At 46.1% G+C, this 21,364-nt stretch overlaps 1 protein-coding gene across 1 annotated transcript; it reads right to left on the bottom strand.

The window, feature by feature from the left end:
* On the bottom strand, positions 1–20,702 carry LOC308459775 (uncharacterized protein). The gene is made up of 9 exons (XM_080975446.1): positions 20,585–20,702; positions 15,689–16,193; positions 15,416–15,497; positions 13,424–13,908; positions 13,169–13,226; positions 12,820–12,902; positions 11,277–11,403; positions 290–8,727; positions 1–241 (listed from the first exon to the last, which is right to left on the bottom strand). Exons 2-8 carry the CDS (start codon positions 16,100–16,102, stop codon positions 7,220–7,222), a joined length of 2,757 nt encoding a protein of 918 aa, XP_080831572.1. The 5' UTR covers positions 16,103–16,193; positions 20,585–20,702; the 3' UTR covers positions 1–241; positions 290–7,219.
* Between the last annotated feature and the right edge of the window lie 662 nt (positions 20,703–21,364).

Raw genomic sequence — 21,364 nt, 5'->3', positions numbered from 1 at the left:
TGCAGCCAGAGGCCTAAACCTTTATTTGTTGCAACAAAGGTCTCACCCTCAAAGGCGAGCAAAGAAGCCCAAAACAAAGATTACATGAGTTTTTTTAAGTTCCCCCAATTTCCCATAATACATTTCACACAGTGTCATCAAAACATCATGGATATGTCACAGAAGAGGAGTGATGTCAGGCAGAAATCTGAGATCCAGACATGCTCTTCTCAATCATACATTGTTACAACATAAAAAAATCCTTCCAGTAGCACCTTTAAGACTCAACATGTTACAACATGTATCTCACACAGACAAATTAAAGTATTTACATTAGGATTGCCATATCTCAAAAAGTAAAAATCTGGACACAAAAGCTGTTGAGTTTGTTTTGCAAAATCTCAAAAAATGGAAGTTGGAAGCTATTTTTAAGGAAATTTGCCAAAATCTGCGCTACTGACACGGGTTGCCGTATGTCCAAATTTTCCTGGACATTTTAGCAATTTCTGCCCGGACGCTGTTACCAAATCCCAATTCTGGCTATGTCCAAGAAATTTTGGACACGTGGCAGCTCTAATTTACATGTCCCTTTGACATTCAAACTTGATTGGCAGTTTATCTGTTCAGCCTGGGTCACATTCCACTAAGGAGTTGGATTTCCCATCTGGCTATGGTGAGTCTGATCTTTCTTCTTCTCTGGCGATCCCTCATAGACGAGTAACATTGTCTTCCATGAACACGGTTTTAGCAATGAGTCCATAAGTGACTGTGGAGGCCAATTCTGGATCCACACGTCCTTCCACAGTGGGGACATTGGTTCCCGGGTGGGAGTTGATCACGGTGTGGATTTGCCAAGGGTGCCTTCCTCTTAGCACACTTCTCCCTTGCATCCTGAGTTTGAGTGTCCTCAAAGTCCATGACAGCTTTGGTAAAGGCTGTTCTCCAACTGGAGCGCTCGCAGCCCAGTGTTTCCCAGTTATTGGTGTTTATACTACATTTTTTAACATTTGCCTTGAGAAAAAATAAAAAAATTCCTTCCAGTAGCACCTTAGAGACCAACTAAGTTTGCTATTGGCATGAGCTTTCGTGTGCATGCACACTTCTTCAGATACACATGCACATGAAAGCTCATACCAATAACAAACTTAGTTGGTCTCTAAGGTGCTACTGGAAGGAATTTTTTTATTTGGTTTCGACTACAGCAGACCAACATGGCTACCTACCTGCCTTGAGAGAGTCTTTAAACCTCTTTTGTTGACCACCAGCATTACACTTTCCATTTTTAAGTTCGGAATAGAGGAGTTGCTTTGGAAGACAATAACCAGGCATCTGAACAACATGACCAGTCCAACAAAGTTGATGTTGAAGAATCATTGCTTCAACACTGGTGATCTTTGCTTCTTCCAGTACTGGCATTAATTCGCCTGTCTTCCCAAGTGATGTGTAACATTTTTCAGATACACCGTTGATGGAATCTTTCAGAGTTGGAGATGGCATTTGTAAGTGGTCGATGTTTCATGTGCATACAGTAAGGTTGGTAGTACAACAGCTTTGTAAACAAGCGTTTTGGTTTCCCTGCGAATGTCCCGGTCCTCAGACACTCCGCACTTCAATCAGGAGAAAGCCGCACTCACAGAGCTCAGGTGGAGCTGGATTTCAGCCTCAATGTCGGCCCTTGTGGAAAGATAACTGCCCAGGTGGGAGAAGTGATTGACATTTTCCAGGGTTAAACCATTGAGTTGGATTTGTGGCGCTGCAGGGGGGATATTTTGTGCTTTTTGGTGCAGCACTTTGGTTTTTCGGATGTTGAGCGATAGGCCAAGCTTTTTGTAAGCTTCTGCGAAGATAATTAGGATGGTTTGGAGGTCATCCTACGAGTGTGCGCACACTACGTTGTCCTCAGCATACTGAAGCTCCATGATGGAAGTTAATAATAATGATAATGATAATAATTATTATTATACCCCACCCATCTGGCTGGATTTCCCAAGCCACTCTGGGTGGCTTCCAATGGAATAATAATAATAATAATAATAATAGCAATGAGAGATCAAACATTAAAAACTTCCCTAAACAGGGCTGCCTTGAAAAAATCAGATAGTTTATTTCCTTGACATCTGATGGGAGGGCGTTCAGCCTGCTCAGATTAAAGAGCTTTCCATCGTTTGATATATGATTTCTACACAAGTGGGAAGCATCCCTTCAACAAAGTGTAATCTGGTCCCTCTGTTGGGACCAGGACACCTGGTTTGGCAACTGGGAGGGGTATCCTGAGTATGCGGTGGTCCATCTCAGAGATTATGGTAAACTGTAAGCTGCCCATGTCGTGGTTCTTGTCCCCTCCACCATTGGAATGAGGTGAATCGGTGTATTTTCCCTAAGTTCGCTTTAGGCCATGGCGGCAATTATCACCTCAGTGGGGAGCCACTTGCCTGGGATTTGCAAGGTCTGGGCTCAGGTTTTGCAGGGTTGCAGAGCCTGCTAGAATTAATCTTCTCCAGTCGTGGCCACTCTTCTGTAGGCAGATCTCACATGTGATTGGCCAGCTGTCCATTAAATTTTGTTTTATTTAGTTTTCAAAAGGTTACATACTTTACCATCAACAATACTTTTAATTTATCCCTTGACCTGCTGTCCCCTCCTCCATGAAGTTCCACGTTTATCCTTTAATGCTGCATATTTTAACTTATAACACTCCACATCCGGAGTTATTAGCCTTAATGTCTTTCTACTGTTGCTCATATTTCAAATCCTACTCACGTTTTCATGCAATAGTTTTTTAGCTATTCTATGAAAGATTTCCCATCCTCAAAGAATGTTTCATCATTTTTATCTTTTAAGTTTTGCTGTTGGCTTTGCCAGTTCTGCACATCCCATCATTCTAATAAGCCATTCTTCCTTTCTTGGGACAACTTTCTCTTTCCATTTTTGAGCATAAGAATGTATGTCGTTGCATACATAAACAAATTAACCAACTGTTTTGGTATATCTGTTTCTATAATCCCTAAAAGAAAAGCTTTGTGTTTCTTGGGGAACATCATCTTAAACATCTTTTTTATCTCATTATAAATCATTTCCCAATAGGCCTTCACTTTTTTGCAAGTCCACCACATATGGAATGTTCCTTCTGTTGTTTTACATTTCCAACACACACTTGACTTTGTTTTATACATTTCGGCTAATTTATTTGGTGTCATATACCATCTATAAATCTTCATATAATTTTCTCTTAAAGGTATAGCAAGCTGTGAATTTCCCACAAAGCCAGTTCTATATTACGTCTTAAGTCTCTTGCCCAATGTATCATTACTGCTTTAACCAAGTCATCCTTGGATTCCCATTCCAAAAGTATTTATACATTTTTGAAATTAACTTCTCATTATCTTCCAATGAACTCCTTTCCAGCCATTCACGATACCTTTCTTAAACATTTTGTTAGCTTGATAATATTGGAAGCAGTCTTGTACTCAGTCCTTGATATCTTCTAGTTTAAAACCAGCATCAGCAAAAGTCAATATATCTCTAAAAGTACCCCGTTTCCTTTCCACATGAGTTTCCTTTTGGGTACTTGCTTTGATGGGGGAGAGCCATGACAGTGTTTTTCTTCCCAACAAATTCTCTCCCAAACACCATATAGACCATGGGTAGGCAAACTAAGGCCCGGGGGCCAGATCCAGCCTAATCCCCTTCTAAATCCAGCCTGCAGACGATCCGGGAATCAGTGTGTTTTTACATGAGTAGAATGTGTCCTTTTATTGAAAATGCATCTCTTGAGTTATTTGTGGGGCATAGGAATTCGTTCATATTTTTTTTTCAAAATACAGTCCGGCCCCCCACAAGGTCTGAGGGACAGTGGACCAGCCCCCTGCTGAAAAAGTTTGCTGACCCCTGATATAGACTCTTTCTTATACTATGATTCAAAAAGTCTTTATGAACTTTTATTTCAGCATGCCAGTTACGCATGTCATCCAAATCGCCTACTGTATCCTTCCAAATCTAATAGTCTGACATTTTTAGATGTTACCAATTCTGTTAGCCAACACAAACAGGAGGCTTCATAATATAATCTAAGGTCTGGCAGTGCGAATCCGCATCTTTCTTTATTATCCATCAATATTTTATATTTAATTATTGGCTTCTTCCCCTGCCAGATAAATCGCAGACGGGGAGGAATCAGTCTCAGTCCTGCTGGTTCTCCTCCTCTCACACCTCGCTCCCAGAGAGCCCTTCATGTTGCTCAGCAAAGGGCTAGACAGGTCCAGAAGAGGAGCTCACCCCCACGTCGCAGTCTCCATCTATTGGGGAGGGCTCCAGAGTGAGTGGCTGGAGGGGGAAGGCACGACCAGAGGTCAGTTTCCAGCAACATCTCAAGCTGAAGGAGTCAAGCCAGGGAGACCCCGCTGTTACTTTCTGTGGATCAAAGTCAACTGCATTCCTAGCCTCCAGCTTTTTCCTGACCTGTGGAGACACAGCATTTCCCTGCCAGCCTTGTGACAATGGGTAAAAACTGTAGGAGATACAACAGTGACCTTACTGTGAGGGTCTCCAAGCCAGACTGAAGACTTGGATGATGCCTTCCAATAGAAGATTCCCACACATTTGAAAAAGATACAGTAGTCATGGAAGACTTCAACAACCCCAATATCTGCTGGAACTCAAATTCGGCCATGAATGGAAGGTCTGACAAATTCCTCTATTGCCTTGCTGATGATTTCATTTCCGAGAAGGTGGAAGAAGCAAAAAGGGGGTAATCTTTCTTGGACCTGTTCCTCACCAATAGCAAGGAACTGGTTGATGAAGTCGAAGTACTGGGAAACTTGGGAGAAAGTGATCATCTCCTGGGTTTCATGATACAGAGGCAAGGTAAAGCGGAGTGTAGTCAGGCATCATCATCATCATCATTTTTTATACCCCGCCCATCTGTCTGGGTTTCCCCAGCCACTTTGGGCAGCTCCCAATAGAATATTAATAAAAAGCAATCAAACATCAAAAACTTCCCTAAACAGGGCTGCCTTCAGATGTCTTCTAAAAGTTATGTAGTTCTTTATCTCCTTGACATCTGATGGGAGGGCGTTCTATAGGGCAGGCGCCACCACCGAGAAGGCCCTCTACCTGGTTCCCTGTCACCTCACTTCTTGCAGGGAGGGAACCGCCAGGAGGCCCTCGGAGCTGGACCTCAGTGTCCAGGCAGAACGATGAGGGTGGAGACGCTCCTTCAGGTCTACTGGACCGAGGCCGTTTAGGGCTTTAAAGGTCAGCACCAACACTTTGAATTGTGTTTGGAAATGTACAGGGAACCAATGTAGGTCTTTCAGGACCGGTGTAATATGGTCTCAGCAGCCACTCCCAGTCCCCCGTCTAGTTGTCGCATTCTGGATTAGTTGCAGTTAATGGGACACCTTCAAAGGTAGCCCCATGGAGAGTGCATTGCAGTAGTCCATGCACTCTGGACTTTAAGAATGCCAATTTCAAAAAGCTTAAGGATACTAGGTGAGATCCCATTGTCAGAAATATTCAGGGAAGGGTGTCCAAGATGGATGGGAGTTTCTAAAGGGAGAAATACTGAAGGCCCAAATGCATACAATTCCAACAAGAAATAAAAGTGGGAGGCATCTAAGGAGACTGGTGTGGCTGCATAAGGAGCTGATATTTAAGAAGGGCATACATAATAAAGGGAATAAAGGGGAAATCACAAAGGAGGTGTATAGATGAGCAGCCAGCAGTTCAAGGGTGAAGGTCAGGCAGGCAAAAGCTCAGACTGGTGAGCCTGACACTAATGCCAGGAAAGGCCCTGGGAAATATAACTAAACAGTCAGTCTTTGAACACTTAGAAAATATTAAGACCCAGCGTGGCTTTCTCAAAAAATAAGTCATGCCAGATGAATCTCTTTTCTTTCTTTTTGATAAAGAGTTACAAACTTGGTGGATCAGGGGAATGCTGTGGACATAGTGTATCTTGATTTCAGTAAGGTTTTTGACAAAGTCCCCCATGATATTCTTGCGAGGGAACTGTTAAAATAGGGGTTGAACGAGGTAACTGTTAGGTGGATTTGTAGTTGGTTGACTGACCGAACCCACAGAGTTCTCGCTAATGGTTCCTCATCATCCTGGAAAAGAGTGACAGGTGGGGTGCCGCAGGCTTCTGTCCTAGGCCTGTTGTTGTTCAATGTCTTTTTAAATAACTTGGATGAAGAAACTGAGGAGATGCTTATGAAATTTGCTGATGACACCAAATTGTGAGTGACAGCTGATAACAGAGAAGACAGTACTGGGATTCAAAATGACCTTAACAGATTGGAGAATTGGGACCAAGCTAACAAAATAAATTTCAAGAAGGATCAATGTAAGGTTCTGTACTTCAGAAGGAAGAACCAGATGCAGAAATATAAGACAGGGGACACCTGGCTTACAAGCAGTACAGAATCTAAGGTTCTTGGTGGACAACAAGCTTAACATGAGTCAACAGTGTGATGCAGCAGCAAAAAAGATTAACACTATTCTATGCTGCATCAATCGAGGTCTACTGTCCAGATCAAGGGAAGCCCCACTCTCTTCTGCCTTGGTCAGACCACACCTGGAATATTATGTTCAATTCTGGGCACCACGATTTAAGAAGGATGTTGACAAGCTGGAAGCTGTGCAGAGAGCAACCAAGATGATGAAGGGTTTGTAACTAAGCCTTACGAGGAATGGTTGAAGAAACTCGGTATGTTTAGCCTGGAAAAGAGGAGAGTGAGAGTAGATATGATAGCCATCTTCCAATATCTACAGGGCTATCTCATGGGAAAGGGAACAAGCTTGTTTTCTCCTGCTCTGGAGGGTAGGACTCAAACCAATGGCTTCAAGTTACAAGAAAGTTCTTCCTGGTGTTAAAATCTCCTTTCTTATATCTTTGGGTCCAACTCTGTGGAGCAAGAGAAAACAAGTAGCACCACCAATTTGCAACTTGGAGGCTTTTGAAGTGGAAGTATATGAATTGCTTGCCAACGTCTTCCCAGCATCAATAGCAACCTCATCACTGCTTCCAAATTGCTATTGACCCTCCTCCCAGACGTGTCAGGGAAAAGCTATTCAACATCTATGCCAATGACTTGTACCTTGCGTGTATAGTATGAAGAAATGTTGGCCCTGAGGGTGGCTCCATGGGACTGAGCCAAGGCTGACTTATTTGCTGGGATGCCGAAGGACAAGGACACTGCTGCAATCCTCAACTGCCTACTAATTAAAGTTTCTTAGAATTTCATACACAGTCATCGTTGGTTTTCTCCCTGCTGTGAGTTATCTGGTGAGTAGTGAGATGCGTCTTCCGACGGAAGCGCTTTCCACATTCCAAGCACTGGTACGGTTTCTCCCCTGTATGAATTTTTTGATGGGCCATGAGACTTTGCTTCCAGGTGAATCTCTTTCCACACTCTTGGCACTGAAATGGTTTCTCCCCGCCATGAATACGTTGATGACTATTGAATGCTGTGCTTGTATTAAAACTCTTTCCACATTCGAGGCATTTATATGGTTTCTCTCCGGTATGAATGGTTTGATGGCAAGCAAGATGGTGACTGCGATTGAAGCTCTTCCCACATTCCGAACATTGATAGGGCTTCTCCCCTGTATGAATTCTTTGATGGCAAGTGAGTTGGCTGCTCTGACTGAAGCTCTTTTCACAAAAGGAGCACTGGTAGGGTCTCCCCCCTGTATGAATTCTTTGATGGGAAGTGAGATGGCTGCTCTGACTAAAGCTCTTTTCGCAAACTGAGCACTGATAGGGTTTCTCCCCGGTATGAATTCTTTGGTGGAAAGAGAGACCGGTGCTGTGACTGAAGCTCTTTCCACATTCCAAGCACTGATACGGTTTCTCTCCTGTATGAATTCTTTGATGGGTAATGAGACTTTGCTTCCAGGTGAAGGTCCTTCCACATTCCAAGCATTTATACAATTCTTCCCTGCTGTGAGTTCTTTGATGGTCAGAGAGAGTGGCGCTGCGATTGAAGCTCTTTCCACATTCCAAGCACTTGTAGGGTTTCTCCCCTGTATGGATTATCTGATGGGCAGCGAGATTGGACCTCTGACCGAAGCTCTTTCCACATTCCACGCACTGATATGGTTTCCCCCCTGTATGAATTCTTTGGTGGGAAAGAAGATGGGCTTTCTGACCAAAGTTCTTCCCACATTCCAAACACTGATATGGTTTCTCTCCAGTATGAATTCTTTGATGGGCAGTGAGATGGCCGCTTTGACTGAAGCTCTTTCCACATACCAAGCACTGATATGGTTTCTCCCCTGTATGAATTATTTGATGGGCAGTGAGATGGGTGCTGTGACTGAAGCTCTTTCCACATTCCAGGCACTGATACGGTCTCTCTCCTGTATGACTTCTTTGATGGGCAGTGAGATGGGAACTCTGACTGAAGTTCTTTCCACATGCCAAGCACTGATACGATTTCTCCCCTGTATGAATTCTTTGATGGGCAGCGAGGTGGGCACACTGACCGAAGCTCTTTCCACATTCCAAGCACTGATATGGTTTCTCCCCGGTATGAATTCTTTGATGGGAAGTGAGATGGTGGCTGTGACTGAAGCTCTTTCCACATTCGAAGCACTGGTAGGGTTTATTCTCAATGAGATTTTGATGGGAAGTGGAATCGGAGCTCTGACTGAAGCTGACTTCACACTCTGAATATTGATATGTCTCCTCCACTGTGTGGACTTTGTCATCGTCTTCCTTGTTCTTAATTTCTAATTCATCACCACCTGCAACAGAGAAATGGATTAGAACCTCAGGAAGACAAGGAGCCCTGAACTTCCGGTTTGCTGCGTAATGGCGATGGGTGGCGATTTCGCTTTCTCCTAAGCAGCTCTCTTGCTGCGAGAGTGTTGGGAAACGCACTGGGGCACTGTGCATCCCATAAACACCCAAAGGATTTATTTGGGTTCCAAAGGGTCCAGCAGCGTTGGGTGGGAGCTCTCTCTCCCGTTTCTCAGCTCCGAAAGAAGTCGGGGTGGGCTGAGACTGAGCCGCAGACACAAGGCAGCAGCAAAACTCCGTGGTGAGAAGCCTTGAGCTCCATGCAGTAGCGGTAAATCTTCCATAAAATGGTAAAAGCCAAAGATGTTTTAATTTGATTGGGCATAATTTAAAGAAATTCAGAATTACTTTGGCACGAGGTTGGAGTGTAAATAAAGGTCTGCTCTGGCTGTGGGGTTTTGATCTGCATGCAACTAATTTGCGGGGGGGGGGGGACGGACTTTGGAATATAACGCATAACTGCTAAAGACTAAATTAAGAACATGAATTTATTTTTTTAGGAGGTTGTGAGACTTGGATCATTTATTTTTATGTGTGTTGGAAGCTGCCCAGAGTGGTTGGGGCAACCACTTATTATTATTATTATTACTATTATTATTATTATTATTATTATTATTAAATGTTAGGAAGAATATCAACCATAAAGATGAATGTGCTACCAAAAATGCTATATTTTTTTTCAAACAATTCCAATGATCAGCAACACAGGATGCTTCAAGGAATGGCAAAGAGATATTATGAGATTTATCTGGCAGGGGAGGAAACCAAGAACGAAATATAAATTACTAGTGGATTTGAAGGAGAGTTGGATTCTCCCTGCCAGACTTAAGATTATATTATGAGGCATCCTGTCTTTGCTGGTTAAAGGAATGGTTGACATTGCATACTACTCAGGTTTTGGATTTTGGAAGCGATATCAGTGGGGGAAAAAGGAGTCTGAAGTGGGACTGGGCAACATGTAGGGATTTATTAACAGAAAAGGACTGGGAAATAACCTTAAAGAGGTTTGAAGAAGTAGATCAACAAGTAACAGATTGGTTACAATATTTTCAACTTAATGAAGTTTTCAAGGTGGATAAAAAGATTGGGTTCTTTAAATCAAACCTCGCAATTTGAAAGAGTTACTAGGGAATAATGACAAAGTGATTTCCAAAATGTATAAATTATTATTGGAATGGGAGATGAAAGGCGAGCAGGTGAAGTTGGTCATAATTCACTGGGCAAGAAATGTAGACCATAATATTGAAATGGCCGCATGGGAGAAGTTGTGGAATGTAGATTTTAAGTTTACAGCATGTTATACACTGTAAGAAAACGACATGAAATTGATGTATAGATGGTATTTAGCTCCTAGTAGATTGGCAAAAATGTATAAATAAAAAAAATATGCTGAAAATGTAAAGAAAAAGAAGGTACTTTTACTATATGTGGTGGTCTTGTAAGAGAGTAAAAGCTTAAATTGAAAAAAATGTTTAAGATAACTTTTAGTAAAAACCCAGCTGCTTTTCTTCTAGGGGTGGTAGGCACTGAGATTCCAAAAGACCAAAAAAAATTGTGTATGTATGTCACAACTGCAGCTAGAATGGTTTTTGCCCAGAGATGGAAAGAAGATGAAGTGCCAGCCAAGAAAGAGGGGCTGGCAGAATTAATGGATTATGCCAAAATGGCAAGGTTTTTATTAAAGATTGGGGGAAATTTGTGGAATATCTGGAAAACTCATCTATGCAAATAAGCTCACTAGCAGGGTTATCGCAATACAAGCAATTAAACATATTAGGAGAAAATAAAGAATAACAAAAAAATGGAGTAATGTGGAAAATGCAATATTAAAATTAAAAAGGAACCACAAAAGGGGAAGAGGGAAGTCAAATATATGCGTATTGGAAATGTATGTGATTTGTGTTTTTGTAATCTGTATGTCTGTGAATTTTTGAAAAACCGAAAAATAAAAATTATAAAAAATACAATTTAAAAAGAGGTAAACATGGAGCCCCATATCACTGAACGATGCTTATTAACATGAATTGTGATAGAGGAAGAACAAAGGAGTCAGATGCAGAGTCTTTCTACAGGACTGACGGCCTTTGTTGACTGGCATTAACAGGCATATCTATGGGAAACTGAGATCTGAAAAGCCTGGCTCTTAACTGGGATGGATTTTGTTTGGCCCAGTAATGGAATCCAAGCCATCTCCAATATCAGTCATGTCTTTGGCCAACCAAAAAACTGGCAGAAGAAGCCCTGAAGCCTATCTTTAAAAAGGCCTGGGCAGTAAAGACCAGCCTGATGAAGGTTTAAAAAGGCAAAACTGGAGGAAGAAGATGCACAGACCAAAGAGTGGATACCCCTCCATTCAAGGTTTGATGTGGGGGTGTCAGCATCCCAGATTCGAACAGGCGGCACAGTGGAGCTCCAGCAAAATCTGGGGAGTTCATCACCTAGAGATATGTATGGAATTTCAAAACGGGTATTGTGATCCATCAGGGGGCCTTACCCAGAGAGTCCAGGATCCCATGATGTTCCTCCATGACTTCCTCATGCAGAGCTCTCTGGTCAGGATCCAGCAACGCCCATTCCTCCTCTGTGAAATGGACAGCTACGTCTTCAAAGCACACCGGACCCTTCCAGGAAAAGGAAAAGGATCTTAGCAGCACACTGATTACTACATATGGCTGTTTTCTGCCTGATCATTGCTTTGCTGTTTTCATGGAACTGCTTCACATTTCAATTATGCTTAATGTCTTAGAAGAGGGGTTGGCAAGGTTTACCGGCCAGGGGCTGGATCACTCCCACGGAGACTGTCTGTGGGCTGGACTGGCGCAGCACGACGCCGGAAATCGCGTCTGCACATGCCCAGACGCCGAAAATCGTGCCAGCGCAGAAGCAATTTCCGGCATCTGGACATGCCCAGACGTGATTTCCAGTATCTGTGCATGCGCAGACACAATTTCCGGTGCCGCTTGGTGAGTCCCCGCGCCATCCTGTGCTGGTTTCGCGCAGTGTGCGGGTGCCTTGCCACGGAGGCAGCTCTGTTCAGGGGCGGCACGTGGGCCGGTAAAACGGTCTTTGTGGGCTGCATCTGTCCCATGGGCCACACGTTGCCGACCTCTGTCTTAGAATCATAAAATCATAGAGTTGGAAGGGATCCCAAGGGTCCTCTAGTCCACCCCCCTGCAATGCAGGAATCTCAGCTAAAGCATCATTGACAGACGGCCACCCAACCTCTGCTGAAAAACCTCCCAAGGGAGACCAGTCCACTGTCCAACAACTCTTGCTGTCTTAATGGAATTCATTTATTGTGTGTTTTAATGATGGGTATTAACCTTTAGGGATGTGGGTGGCGCTGTGGGTTAAACCACAGAGCCTAGGACTTGCCGATCAGAAGGTCGGCTGTTTGAATCCCCACAACGGGGTGAGCTCCCGTTGCTCGGTCCCTGCTCCTGCCAACCTAGCAGTTCGAAAGCACATCAAAGTGCAAGTAGATAAGTAGGTCCCGCTCCGGTGGGAAGGTAAATGGCATTTCCTCTGATTCACCAGAAGCGGCTTAGTCCTGCTGGCCACATGACCCAGAAGCTGTACGCCGGCTCCCTCGGCCAATAAAGCGAGATGAGCGCCGCAACCCCAGACTCGTCCGCGACTGGACTTAATGGTCAGGGGTCCCTTTACCTTTACTAACCTTTGTGTAAATGGGTGCAACTCCACATTGCCTTCCTTCTTCAAATCATTCTGCCTGCAGAAGCATTGCTAGGCAGAAAGATCCCCTCTGTTTTTGGAGGGGGGGACCCTCCCGATTCCCTAAAGCCAACTTCCAAGGAATCACGGGGACACAGGGAAAGGGCGGAGAGCAGGGGAAGCCCCGTGAGGGGAATCTGGAATCCCAATTCTGTTCCTTATTCTCAGCACAGAAACCTTCTCAAATGGCGTTTTCATCCTTCGTTGAGGGCATTTTTGACAGAAGCCAAGAGGAGGAGAGAGATTCGTTCCCCCTGGCAGCCCCCCCCCCCCGCCTCTTTCCCCGCAAGGCTCCTTCCCGCTACCTGATCTGTTTCCACAGCCGCTGCTTCCTCTCTGCTGCCAGGAGAAGACGGACTTGGAGGTCTTGCTGGCACCCTTCTGTCACCTGCGAGAGGGCAAGGTAAGTGGGGAGCCCCGAATTTGTGTCGCTCTCACTTCAGATGGACTTTTGAAAAAGAAGTCTCCCCTGCTGACTGCATTTTGACGTTTGCACCCACTTCATATTTTAGTTGGGCAAAACTAGCTCTCGCCTCCTTTGGGCTCTTGGTCCCAAGCGTCTTCCACAAAAGATTAAAAGAACCCACAGATTAGTTTCAAAAGCCACAGAATGTGACCAAACCAGGGGGACGGGACACCCTGATTTCTCCTTACCCAATGGCCTCTCTCTGTTGTCAGATGGAGTCCTCTCTGCCTCAGATGAGTCCTTTCCCTGAAAGAGCAGGAAGGGTTCAAAACGGGGAGAAGGATTAGAAAAGGAACAGCAGAGACAAAATCTTTTAGGGGTACCAAATAACACTCATTGGATGCTTTCCAAAAATGGATGAGCCAATAGTAGAGAGTGTTGTGATGATGTTCTCCCTCCTGTTCAGAGCCCCTTGGGAGAATCCAGAGGACAGTCTCTCTCACCTGCTGCTCTGCCTGCTTCCTCTCCTCTGCCTGACTCAGGAGGAATCCTTCGGCCAGGGCCACCGCCTGGGAACTGGTCTCCGCTCCACATTCCCGCACCCAGCTCTCCATCTCTGGCGGAAGGACAGCCAGGAACTGCTCCAAGACCACCAGGTCCAGCATCTGAGCTTTCGTGTGCCTTTCTGGCTTCAGCCACTGATGGTAAAGGCGGTAGAGTCTTTTGCAAACTTCTTGGGGTCCTTCAGTCTCCTGGTAGCAGAACTGCCTGAACTGCTGGCTCTGCACATCTGAGCAGAGAGTGTCCTCCTCATCCAGGATCTTCTGCACTGAGGTTTTCCACAACTCCCCATTTTGGATGGCCTGGCCTCTTCCTGCTTCTGGGCCAGTTGACTCTTGCTCATCCAAGAAGCCTCCAAGAGATCGGAAAGAATCCCTTTCGTCTTCTGCTAAGTTCCGCCTGTCCAAAGGAGATGTGCTACCAAATCCTACAAAGCAAATACATTGTTCTGTTATAAAATCGAAACATGATGAGGAGAAGAAAAGTGTTCTCTCAAGAAGCATGGATGAGTCTTGAGGAACCAGGGCTGGACTGCACCACAGCCAAGAAGAAGAAGAGGAGGAGGAGGAGGGGGAGGAGGAAACGTAGAAGGGAATTTATAATGCAAAACGTAGAGGCAACTGAAGGGATTTCTATGAGGTGACACAGCCTAGTTGCTCCTGCCTTTCAGTGTTTTCAGTCAGTGAATGAAGTCAGAACAGTGACTGACGAGTTAGTCATTTGCACCGATTGTGCTTCATTTCCTAGCACCTGGAATCCCCAACATTCTCAATATACACTACCAGGGTGAGGTCCCTTTTTCTTTATTCTGAGGGCTATATATTTAATTTCTGGCCAGCCCCTTAAGGGCCATGTGGGCGGGGCCAAAGCAAGTACAGTAGGAGTCGCCCTCCTTTATGGGCAACCAAATTGGCTTTAGCATAATAACCAAATTTTTATGCTTATCCAGTGATCTACAAATGACATGAGAAGACTCGGTCTATTTATTTGTATGCTTTATTCGTCTTACGACCCTTGTTTATAAAACCCAATAAAAAGTGTGGTTGTTTTTTTTCCGAAAAGAAAAGGACAAGACAGAGACCCCCCTAGGCCGCATCTGCACTGCATCTGCAAAGCAAGATCCACTCGCTTTAAAGAGCCATGGAATTCCTCCAAAGAATCCAGGAATTGTAGCTTGTTAAGGATGCAAACAAGGGACACGGGTGCTGCTGTGGTCTAAACCACAGTCTAGGACTTGCCAATCAGAGGGTCGGTGGTTCGAATCCCTGCGACGGGGTGAGCTCTCGTTGCTCTGTCCCTGCTCCTGCCAACCTAGCAGTTCGAAAGCATGTCAAAGTGCAAGTAGATAAATAGGTACCACTCCGGCGGGAAGGTAAACGGCGTTTCCGTGCGCTGCTCTGGTTTGCCACAAGCGGCTTAGTCATGCTGGCCACATGACCCGGAAGCTGTACGCCGGCTCCCTTGGCCAATAAAGTGAGATGAGCACCGCAACCCCAGTCGTTCGTGACTGGACTTAACTGTCAGGGGTCCCCCCCCCCCCCGAGTGGGTGAGCAATCCATCCTCCTTCTCAGGGAACTCTGGGCAGAGGGGGCTGGTGGGAGAGGGTCTCCCAGTAACTTAGCACTGGGCGGGGGCTGCCTCTCCCCCCCCCACACAGTACAGCTTTGCTTCCTTCCCCCCTTGGATGGCGAGGCCTCCAGGGGTTCTCAGCAGGGCTTTCTGCTCACTTTCAGAAGATCCTCTGGACGCCTGCGAGGCTGCATGTCTGAACGGGAGCAGATGCACCAGCCATCCACATTTTAGTTGTGCAAAATTACATCTCGCGGGATTCCTCTGAGCTCTTGGCCCCAAGGGTCTTCCCACCAAAGAGTAATCCAGGGATTAGTTTCCAGAATGTGACCAAACTGAGAGAAAACCCCCCCATCCTCCTTACCCAGCGGCCTCACTCTGGCGTCCAACGGAGTCTTCTCTGCCTCACAGGAATCCAGGCCCATTTCTGCAAACGGATCCTTCCGCTGAAAGAGCAACAAGGATTCAAAACAGAGAACAGGGAGAAAGATTAGAAAAGGAATGGTAGAGGCAAGCACTTTAGAGTTAACAGACATCATTCCTTGGATGCTTTCCAAAAAAATCAGTAGAGGATTTTGGGATATTCGACCTCCTGTTCAGACCCCCTTGGGAATATCCAGAGGAAAGTCTCTCTCACCTGCTGCTCTGCCTGCTTCCTCTCCTCTGCCTGACTCAGGAGGAATCCTTCGGCCAGGGCCACCGCCTGGGAACTGGTCTCCGCTCCACATTCCCTCACCCAGCTCTCCATCTCCGGCGGAAGGACAGCCAGGAACTGCTCCAAGATCACCAGGTCCAGCATCTGATCTTTCGTATACCTTTCTGGCTTCAGCCATTGACAGTCAAGGCAGTAGAGGCGGCTGCAAACCTCACGGGGTCCTTTGGCCTCCTGGTAGCAGAACTGCCTGAACTTTTGTCTCTGCACATCTGAGCAAGGGGTGTCCTCCTCACCCAGGATCTTCTGCACAGAGTTTTCCCAGATTCCCCCACTGCTCTCGGTGTTGATAGCCTGGCCTCTTCCTGCTTCTGGGCCAGCTGAGTCTTGCTCATCCATCCTGGCTCTCAGGAAGTCTTCAAGATATCTGAAGGAAGCCCTTGTTCTTCTGTCCAGTTCTGTCTGTCCTAAGCAGAGGCGTCTGCAAATCCTACAAAGCAAATACACGTGAAATTGAAACATGGTCAGGAGACGAAAGAGGTTCTTTGAGCAAGCGTGGATGAGTCTTGCTAGGAAAAAAGGGAAAAGGAGAAGCCAGCATCTAGCTCTCTTAGAAGGAAAGTTACTATGCAAAATGTGCTGCAAACATAGGGAATTTCTGTCAGATGAATCCGCCTGGTTGCTCCTGCCTTTCGGTGTTTTCTGTCAATGAAAGAGGTCAGAACTGTGATTGACAAGTGGGTCATTTGTACAGGATGTACAGGACACTGGGCACTAGGCAAGAGTGGGGGTCCTGACCCTGGAGTCCTTTAGGGTTGCTCTCCCTCCCACTCATACTTGGAGGCTCATTTCTTTTCTTTTCTTTTAAATATATATCTTTATTGTTTTAAAATAGATGCATTTATGCCAGGAAAGCAAACCAACCAACAATCAAACATACAATCAAATAAACAAACTATAAATTGACAGACAGTAGCAATATATGAAACAACACAATTCTTATAACTAACATCCTTTGTACTCCCAATTATGTGAACGATTGTAAAACTTGTAAAACAAGAAATTGAAAATGACTTCCAATTAGTCTCGCTGTACTTTATCTGTATACCGCACAGTTATATATTTCTTATATAGTTTCTGTTAACTTCCCTACAAACTTATATTTATACAATGCAAGGTTCAGTCTAATTCTGCCAAGAAGTTTCCTTTTATACCGTAATTTTTAAAGTATTCTTTAAAAATTCTCCAATCCTTATAGGCTATTTGTTTTGTTTGGCCTCTTATCCTTCTTGTTGTCTTTGCTAGCTGCAGGTATTCTCCCATTAGGATTTGCCAATCCGCCGTGTTCGGTATTGCTCTATTTTTCCAATTTCTTGCTACTAAGATTCTGGCCACTGTTATCCCATACATGAACAAAGTTCTTTTCGATTTCCCTTTTTCTTTTGGCATTATACTTAATAGAAATATTTCTGGCATTTTTTAATGTAAATTTGAATAATTCTTAAAGTTCTTGATATACCGTATTTTTTGCTCTATAAGACTCACTTTTTCCCTCCTAAAAAGTAAGGGGAAATGTGTGTGCGTCTTATGGAGCTATCCCAGAAGCCAGAACAGCAAGAGGGATTGCTGCTTTCGCTGCGCAGCGATCCCTCTTGCTGTTCTGGCTTCTGAGATTCGGAATATTTTTTTTCTTGTTTTCCTCCTCCAAAAACTAGGTGTGTCTTGTGGTCTGGTGCGTCTTATGGAGCGAAAAATGCGGTATGTTATTCCAAAATACGAAGATGTCTGTACACTTCCACCACATATGCAAGTAAGACCCAATTTCTCTATTACATCTCCAACGTATAGGTGATCTATTCTTGTACATTTTAGCAAGTTTTTCTGGAGTTTGGTGCCATCTGTACATCATCTTCATTATATTCTCCCTGCGGCTGTAAATTTTATATCTTCCCCCCATAATTTCCCCCATTGTTCCATGTAAATATTATAACCCAGGTCTTGTGCCCATTTCAGCATTACTGCTTTCACTTGCTTGCCCTTTACCTCCCATTCTAATAGTAGATCATATATCTGTGAGATGTATTTTCCTTTACTTGGTATCAATTCTTTTTCAAATTTTGATGTTTCTTTTGTAAGACCTGTTTATTTATCCATGATTAATCTCTGATGCATTTGACAATATTGTAGCCAATCCGTCAGATACCCTTTAATTTCTTCATATTTTTTCAACGTGGGTTCATCCTGCTGTCCTTCTAATAATATTCAGTATGTGGGCCATTCTCCTTCCATACAGTGGTGCCTCGCAAGACGAAATTAATCCGTTCCGCGAGTCTCTTCGTCTTGCGGTTTTTTCTTCTTGCGAAGCACGGCTATTAGCGGCTTAGCGGCTATTAACAGCTTAGCGGCTTTAAGAAAAAGGAAACAAACTCGCAAGAACTCGCAAGACGAAGCAAGCCCATTGGGAAATTCGTCTTGCGGAACGACTCAAAAAACGGAAAATTCTTTCGTCTAGCGAGTTTTTTGTCTTGCGAGGCATTTGTCTTGTGGGGCACCACTGTATTCTTTTTCTTAACTGCCAATGCTTCTGCAGGTGAGGTCTTGAAGGCTCATCTCTTTCCTGCTTCCGTCTCATTTTCTAGCCCTGGGAATCTCCAGCACATTCAAGACACACTACTGGGGTGGCATCCCTACTCTGAGGGCCAGATAACAAGCCCCTGAGGGCCACGTGGGCCAGGCCAAAGGGCAGCACTAAAAAGCGAGCGCAGAAGGGGCTCACATTCCCACTGGGGTTGCAAGTGCCCATTCCAGCTCCGGCTCCTTTGCCAGCCAGTCCCCTTGGCTGGGTTCCCTTTCTTTATGAAGGGCATGTCTTTCCCATCTTTTTCTTCAAGGAGCATCCATGGGTCTCCCCCTCCTCACTGAATCCCACCCCCATTGCAACCCCTGAGAACACATTTAATTCCTGTTTCAAAACAGCTGCATTGGTGGTCCCTTCACTTCCAGGTCCAATTCAAAGTGCTCACAGGAGGACTTCACTTTGGCCCCCCAATATGTGAAGAATCCCCTTCTTCCCTACAGATCCTTTTGGCTGTGAAATTTGGCAGAGGGGGCCCTCTTGGTAGTTTCACCCCCTTGAGAGTCTTGGGTGGGGGTGGCCCAAGAGAGGACATCCTGGGGGCAGACCCCCCCTTGGGGGATTCCCTCCCCACACAGGCACCTCCCCCTCTTTCCCAAGGCCTCTGACAACGGAGGACCCAGCCTATTCCTCTAATTGTTATTTGTTTTGACTTTATAAAATAATTTTAAATGGTTACACTCTGCTCTGGAACAGCGGTAATAGTAGTAAAAATACCAACAAACAATAATAATAGTAACATAAAACCTCAAGCATGGAAGAAAATAAACAAAGCCTCAGGCGTTTGGCTATGAGATGCTCAGTGTTATCTGTTAATTGCTCTGTCCTGTTTGCCCTTTTTCTGCTTTTGCTTAAACCTATTCACAAACCAAGAACTCAGACACTGCCTGACCTCTAATAATGAACTATATGTTGCAGATATTCCCATAAAGCTATTGTGCTATTTTTGTGGTGTACAAATTACAACAGAAGAGAATATTTCTTTGTATCCTTCATTTGTCATTATTCCCTTGAACCTTGCTATAAAGCTCAATTAAGTTATTCCAAAAAGACAACACACTCCCAGCCCCGCCCCCCCAGGCTGCATCTGTAAAGCAGGATGAGACCCCTTTAAAGAGTCCTTAGAATCCCAGGAACTGTAGTTTGTAAAGGGTGCTGAGCGCTGCTAGGAGAGGTTCCCTTGGAGTGGCTAGGCAACCCGTCCTCCTTGCCAGGGAACTCAGGAATTACAGCTGGTGGGAAGAGGGTCTCCCAGTAACTCTCAGCACTGGGGGGGGGGGGACTGCCTCTTTCACCCCCATCCCTCCCAAGGTTCCCTCCCTTCCCAGCAGGTCTTCGATTCCTTGGGTGGGGAGACCTCTGGTGGTTCTCTGTTCAGGGCTTCCTGGTCAGTCTCTGAAGATCATTTGGACACCTGAGAGGCTGCATGTCTGAACGGGCGCACCTGGGTCAGCCAGGAGTCTGGATAAGTTCCCTGCCTGATGAACGGGTGGTGGGGAAAGCTTTCCTTCTAACTGGAGGACAAGGGAGGGTTCGCTTGCATCCGGAGGAACTCTGCATCAGAACATGAGCCCTACAGGATCAGGCCAAATGGGCCCCCTCTTGAGCGCCCCCTCCTGTTCTTACAGGGGCCTCTTCTGGGAAGCCCCCCCCCCCCCCAGGACTGGAGTGCAAGAGCCCCTCTCTCCCCCCGCGCTCCCTTCCCAGCCCCTGGCAGAGCCTGGCCCTTGTGCCCAGCAGACCCCCAAGTCGCCCTTTCCTCCTCCATCTCCCTGCCTCCTGTGGGAGGGAGTTCCAAAGGTTTAACTCTGCCCGAAAGGAAGAAGCTCTTTCTGTTCTCCATCTTCCAACAGCCTTTCTCGACTGACTGCTTAGGGGTTTTTATTCTTGCGTATATTTTATGTCCAGCTGTTCCTCTCCGGCTTCAAATGCCGTTCATAAATGTGACAATGCCAATAATAATAATAATAATTTATTTATACCCCGCCCATCTGGCTGAGTTTCCCCAGCCTATTTCTGAATGGGCTTCCTTTGCCTCCGAAAGATCCCTCCCCAAAGGGGCCAGCAGCAGCCTCTTTCTCGATTCCCAGGCAGACGAGGCTGGCCGATCTGCTGCAGATCTGCTGCCCCTGACTTGGGGGTCTCCCCATCCATGAGATGGACGCCCCCCCCCGCCATGCATCTTCCCCTGGCCCCCCCTCCCCTCTCCCCAATGCACCCAAAAGGGGAGCAGAGAGAAGACTCACCGGATCCCCGGAGGCGCCTCCTTTGCAGAGGAGACAAACCAACCGCCCCGCCCCTTGCAAAAAGGGAGCTGGCTGGGAGGGAGGGGCTGTTGCTTTGGAGGACCTGCCCCCCCCGGCTTGACTTCCTGTCCCCTCTAGGAAGGCAGCTCCGTTCCTCTTAACCCTTGCCAAGCCGTGCGCCCTCAGCTCACCCTCCTCTCGAGGAGGGCATTCATTTTGGGTCAAGAGAAGGCCTTGCAACCAGTTCAGCGTCCTTGGGCATCCAATTATGCCAACCACAGGAATAATCATCCATGTAAAAACTTCAGATTCCACCCCCGGCCCCCTTGGCAGCAGCTCCTCGTGCCAAGCAGAGGTGGGTAAGCTGCGTGCCCAGTTCAGCGGGGTGCCAGGGGCAGGCAGGCGGCTGAGGGTGTTTGGAGAGGGAGGAGGAGGACCCTCATCCACTCACCTGCCCCGGCTTACCTGGCAGCTTCCCCCTACCTGGAACCCCGGGGGAAAGACCAAACGCTTAAACCCAGAAACAATGACAATGCCAAGGCACAGCGAAGGGCGGCTCCGGAGCATGTGCAGAGTGCGGAGCCTTTTCACCCACCCCTCGATCACCGCTGGCCCTGCGGGTGGGGAGCCAGGTGCCCTCCTGGTAGCTGGACTCCAGCCGCCATCCCATCCCTGGAGTTGGGCATCTGAAGCAGGTGGAGGGCGCCCGGTTGGGCAAGGCTGTCCAGGTTTGCCCAGCAGCCACGCGAAGGCACTTTGCCCACGCCTAGAGGCACTCTC

This window comes from Podarcis pityusensis (genome assembly GCF_964106645.2).
Source record: "Podarcis pityusensis genome assembly, chromosome: 12".
Classification (NCBI taxonomy): domain Eukaryota; kingdom Metazoa; phylum Chordata; class Lepidosauria; order Squamata; family Lacertidae; genus Podarcis; species Podarcis pityusensis.
This window is presented reverse-complemented; position numbering and strand designations above follow the sequence as displayed.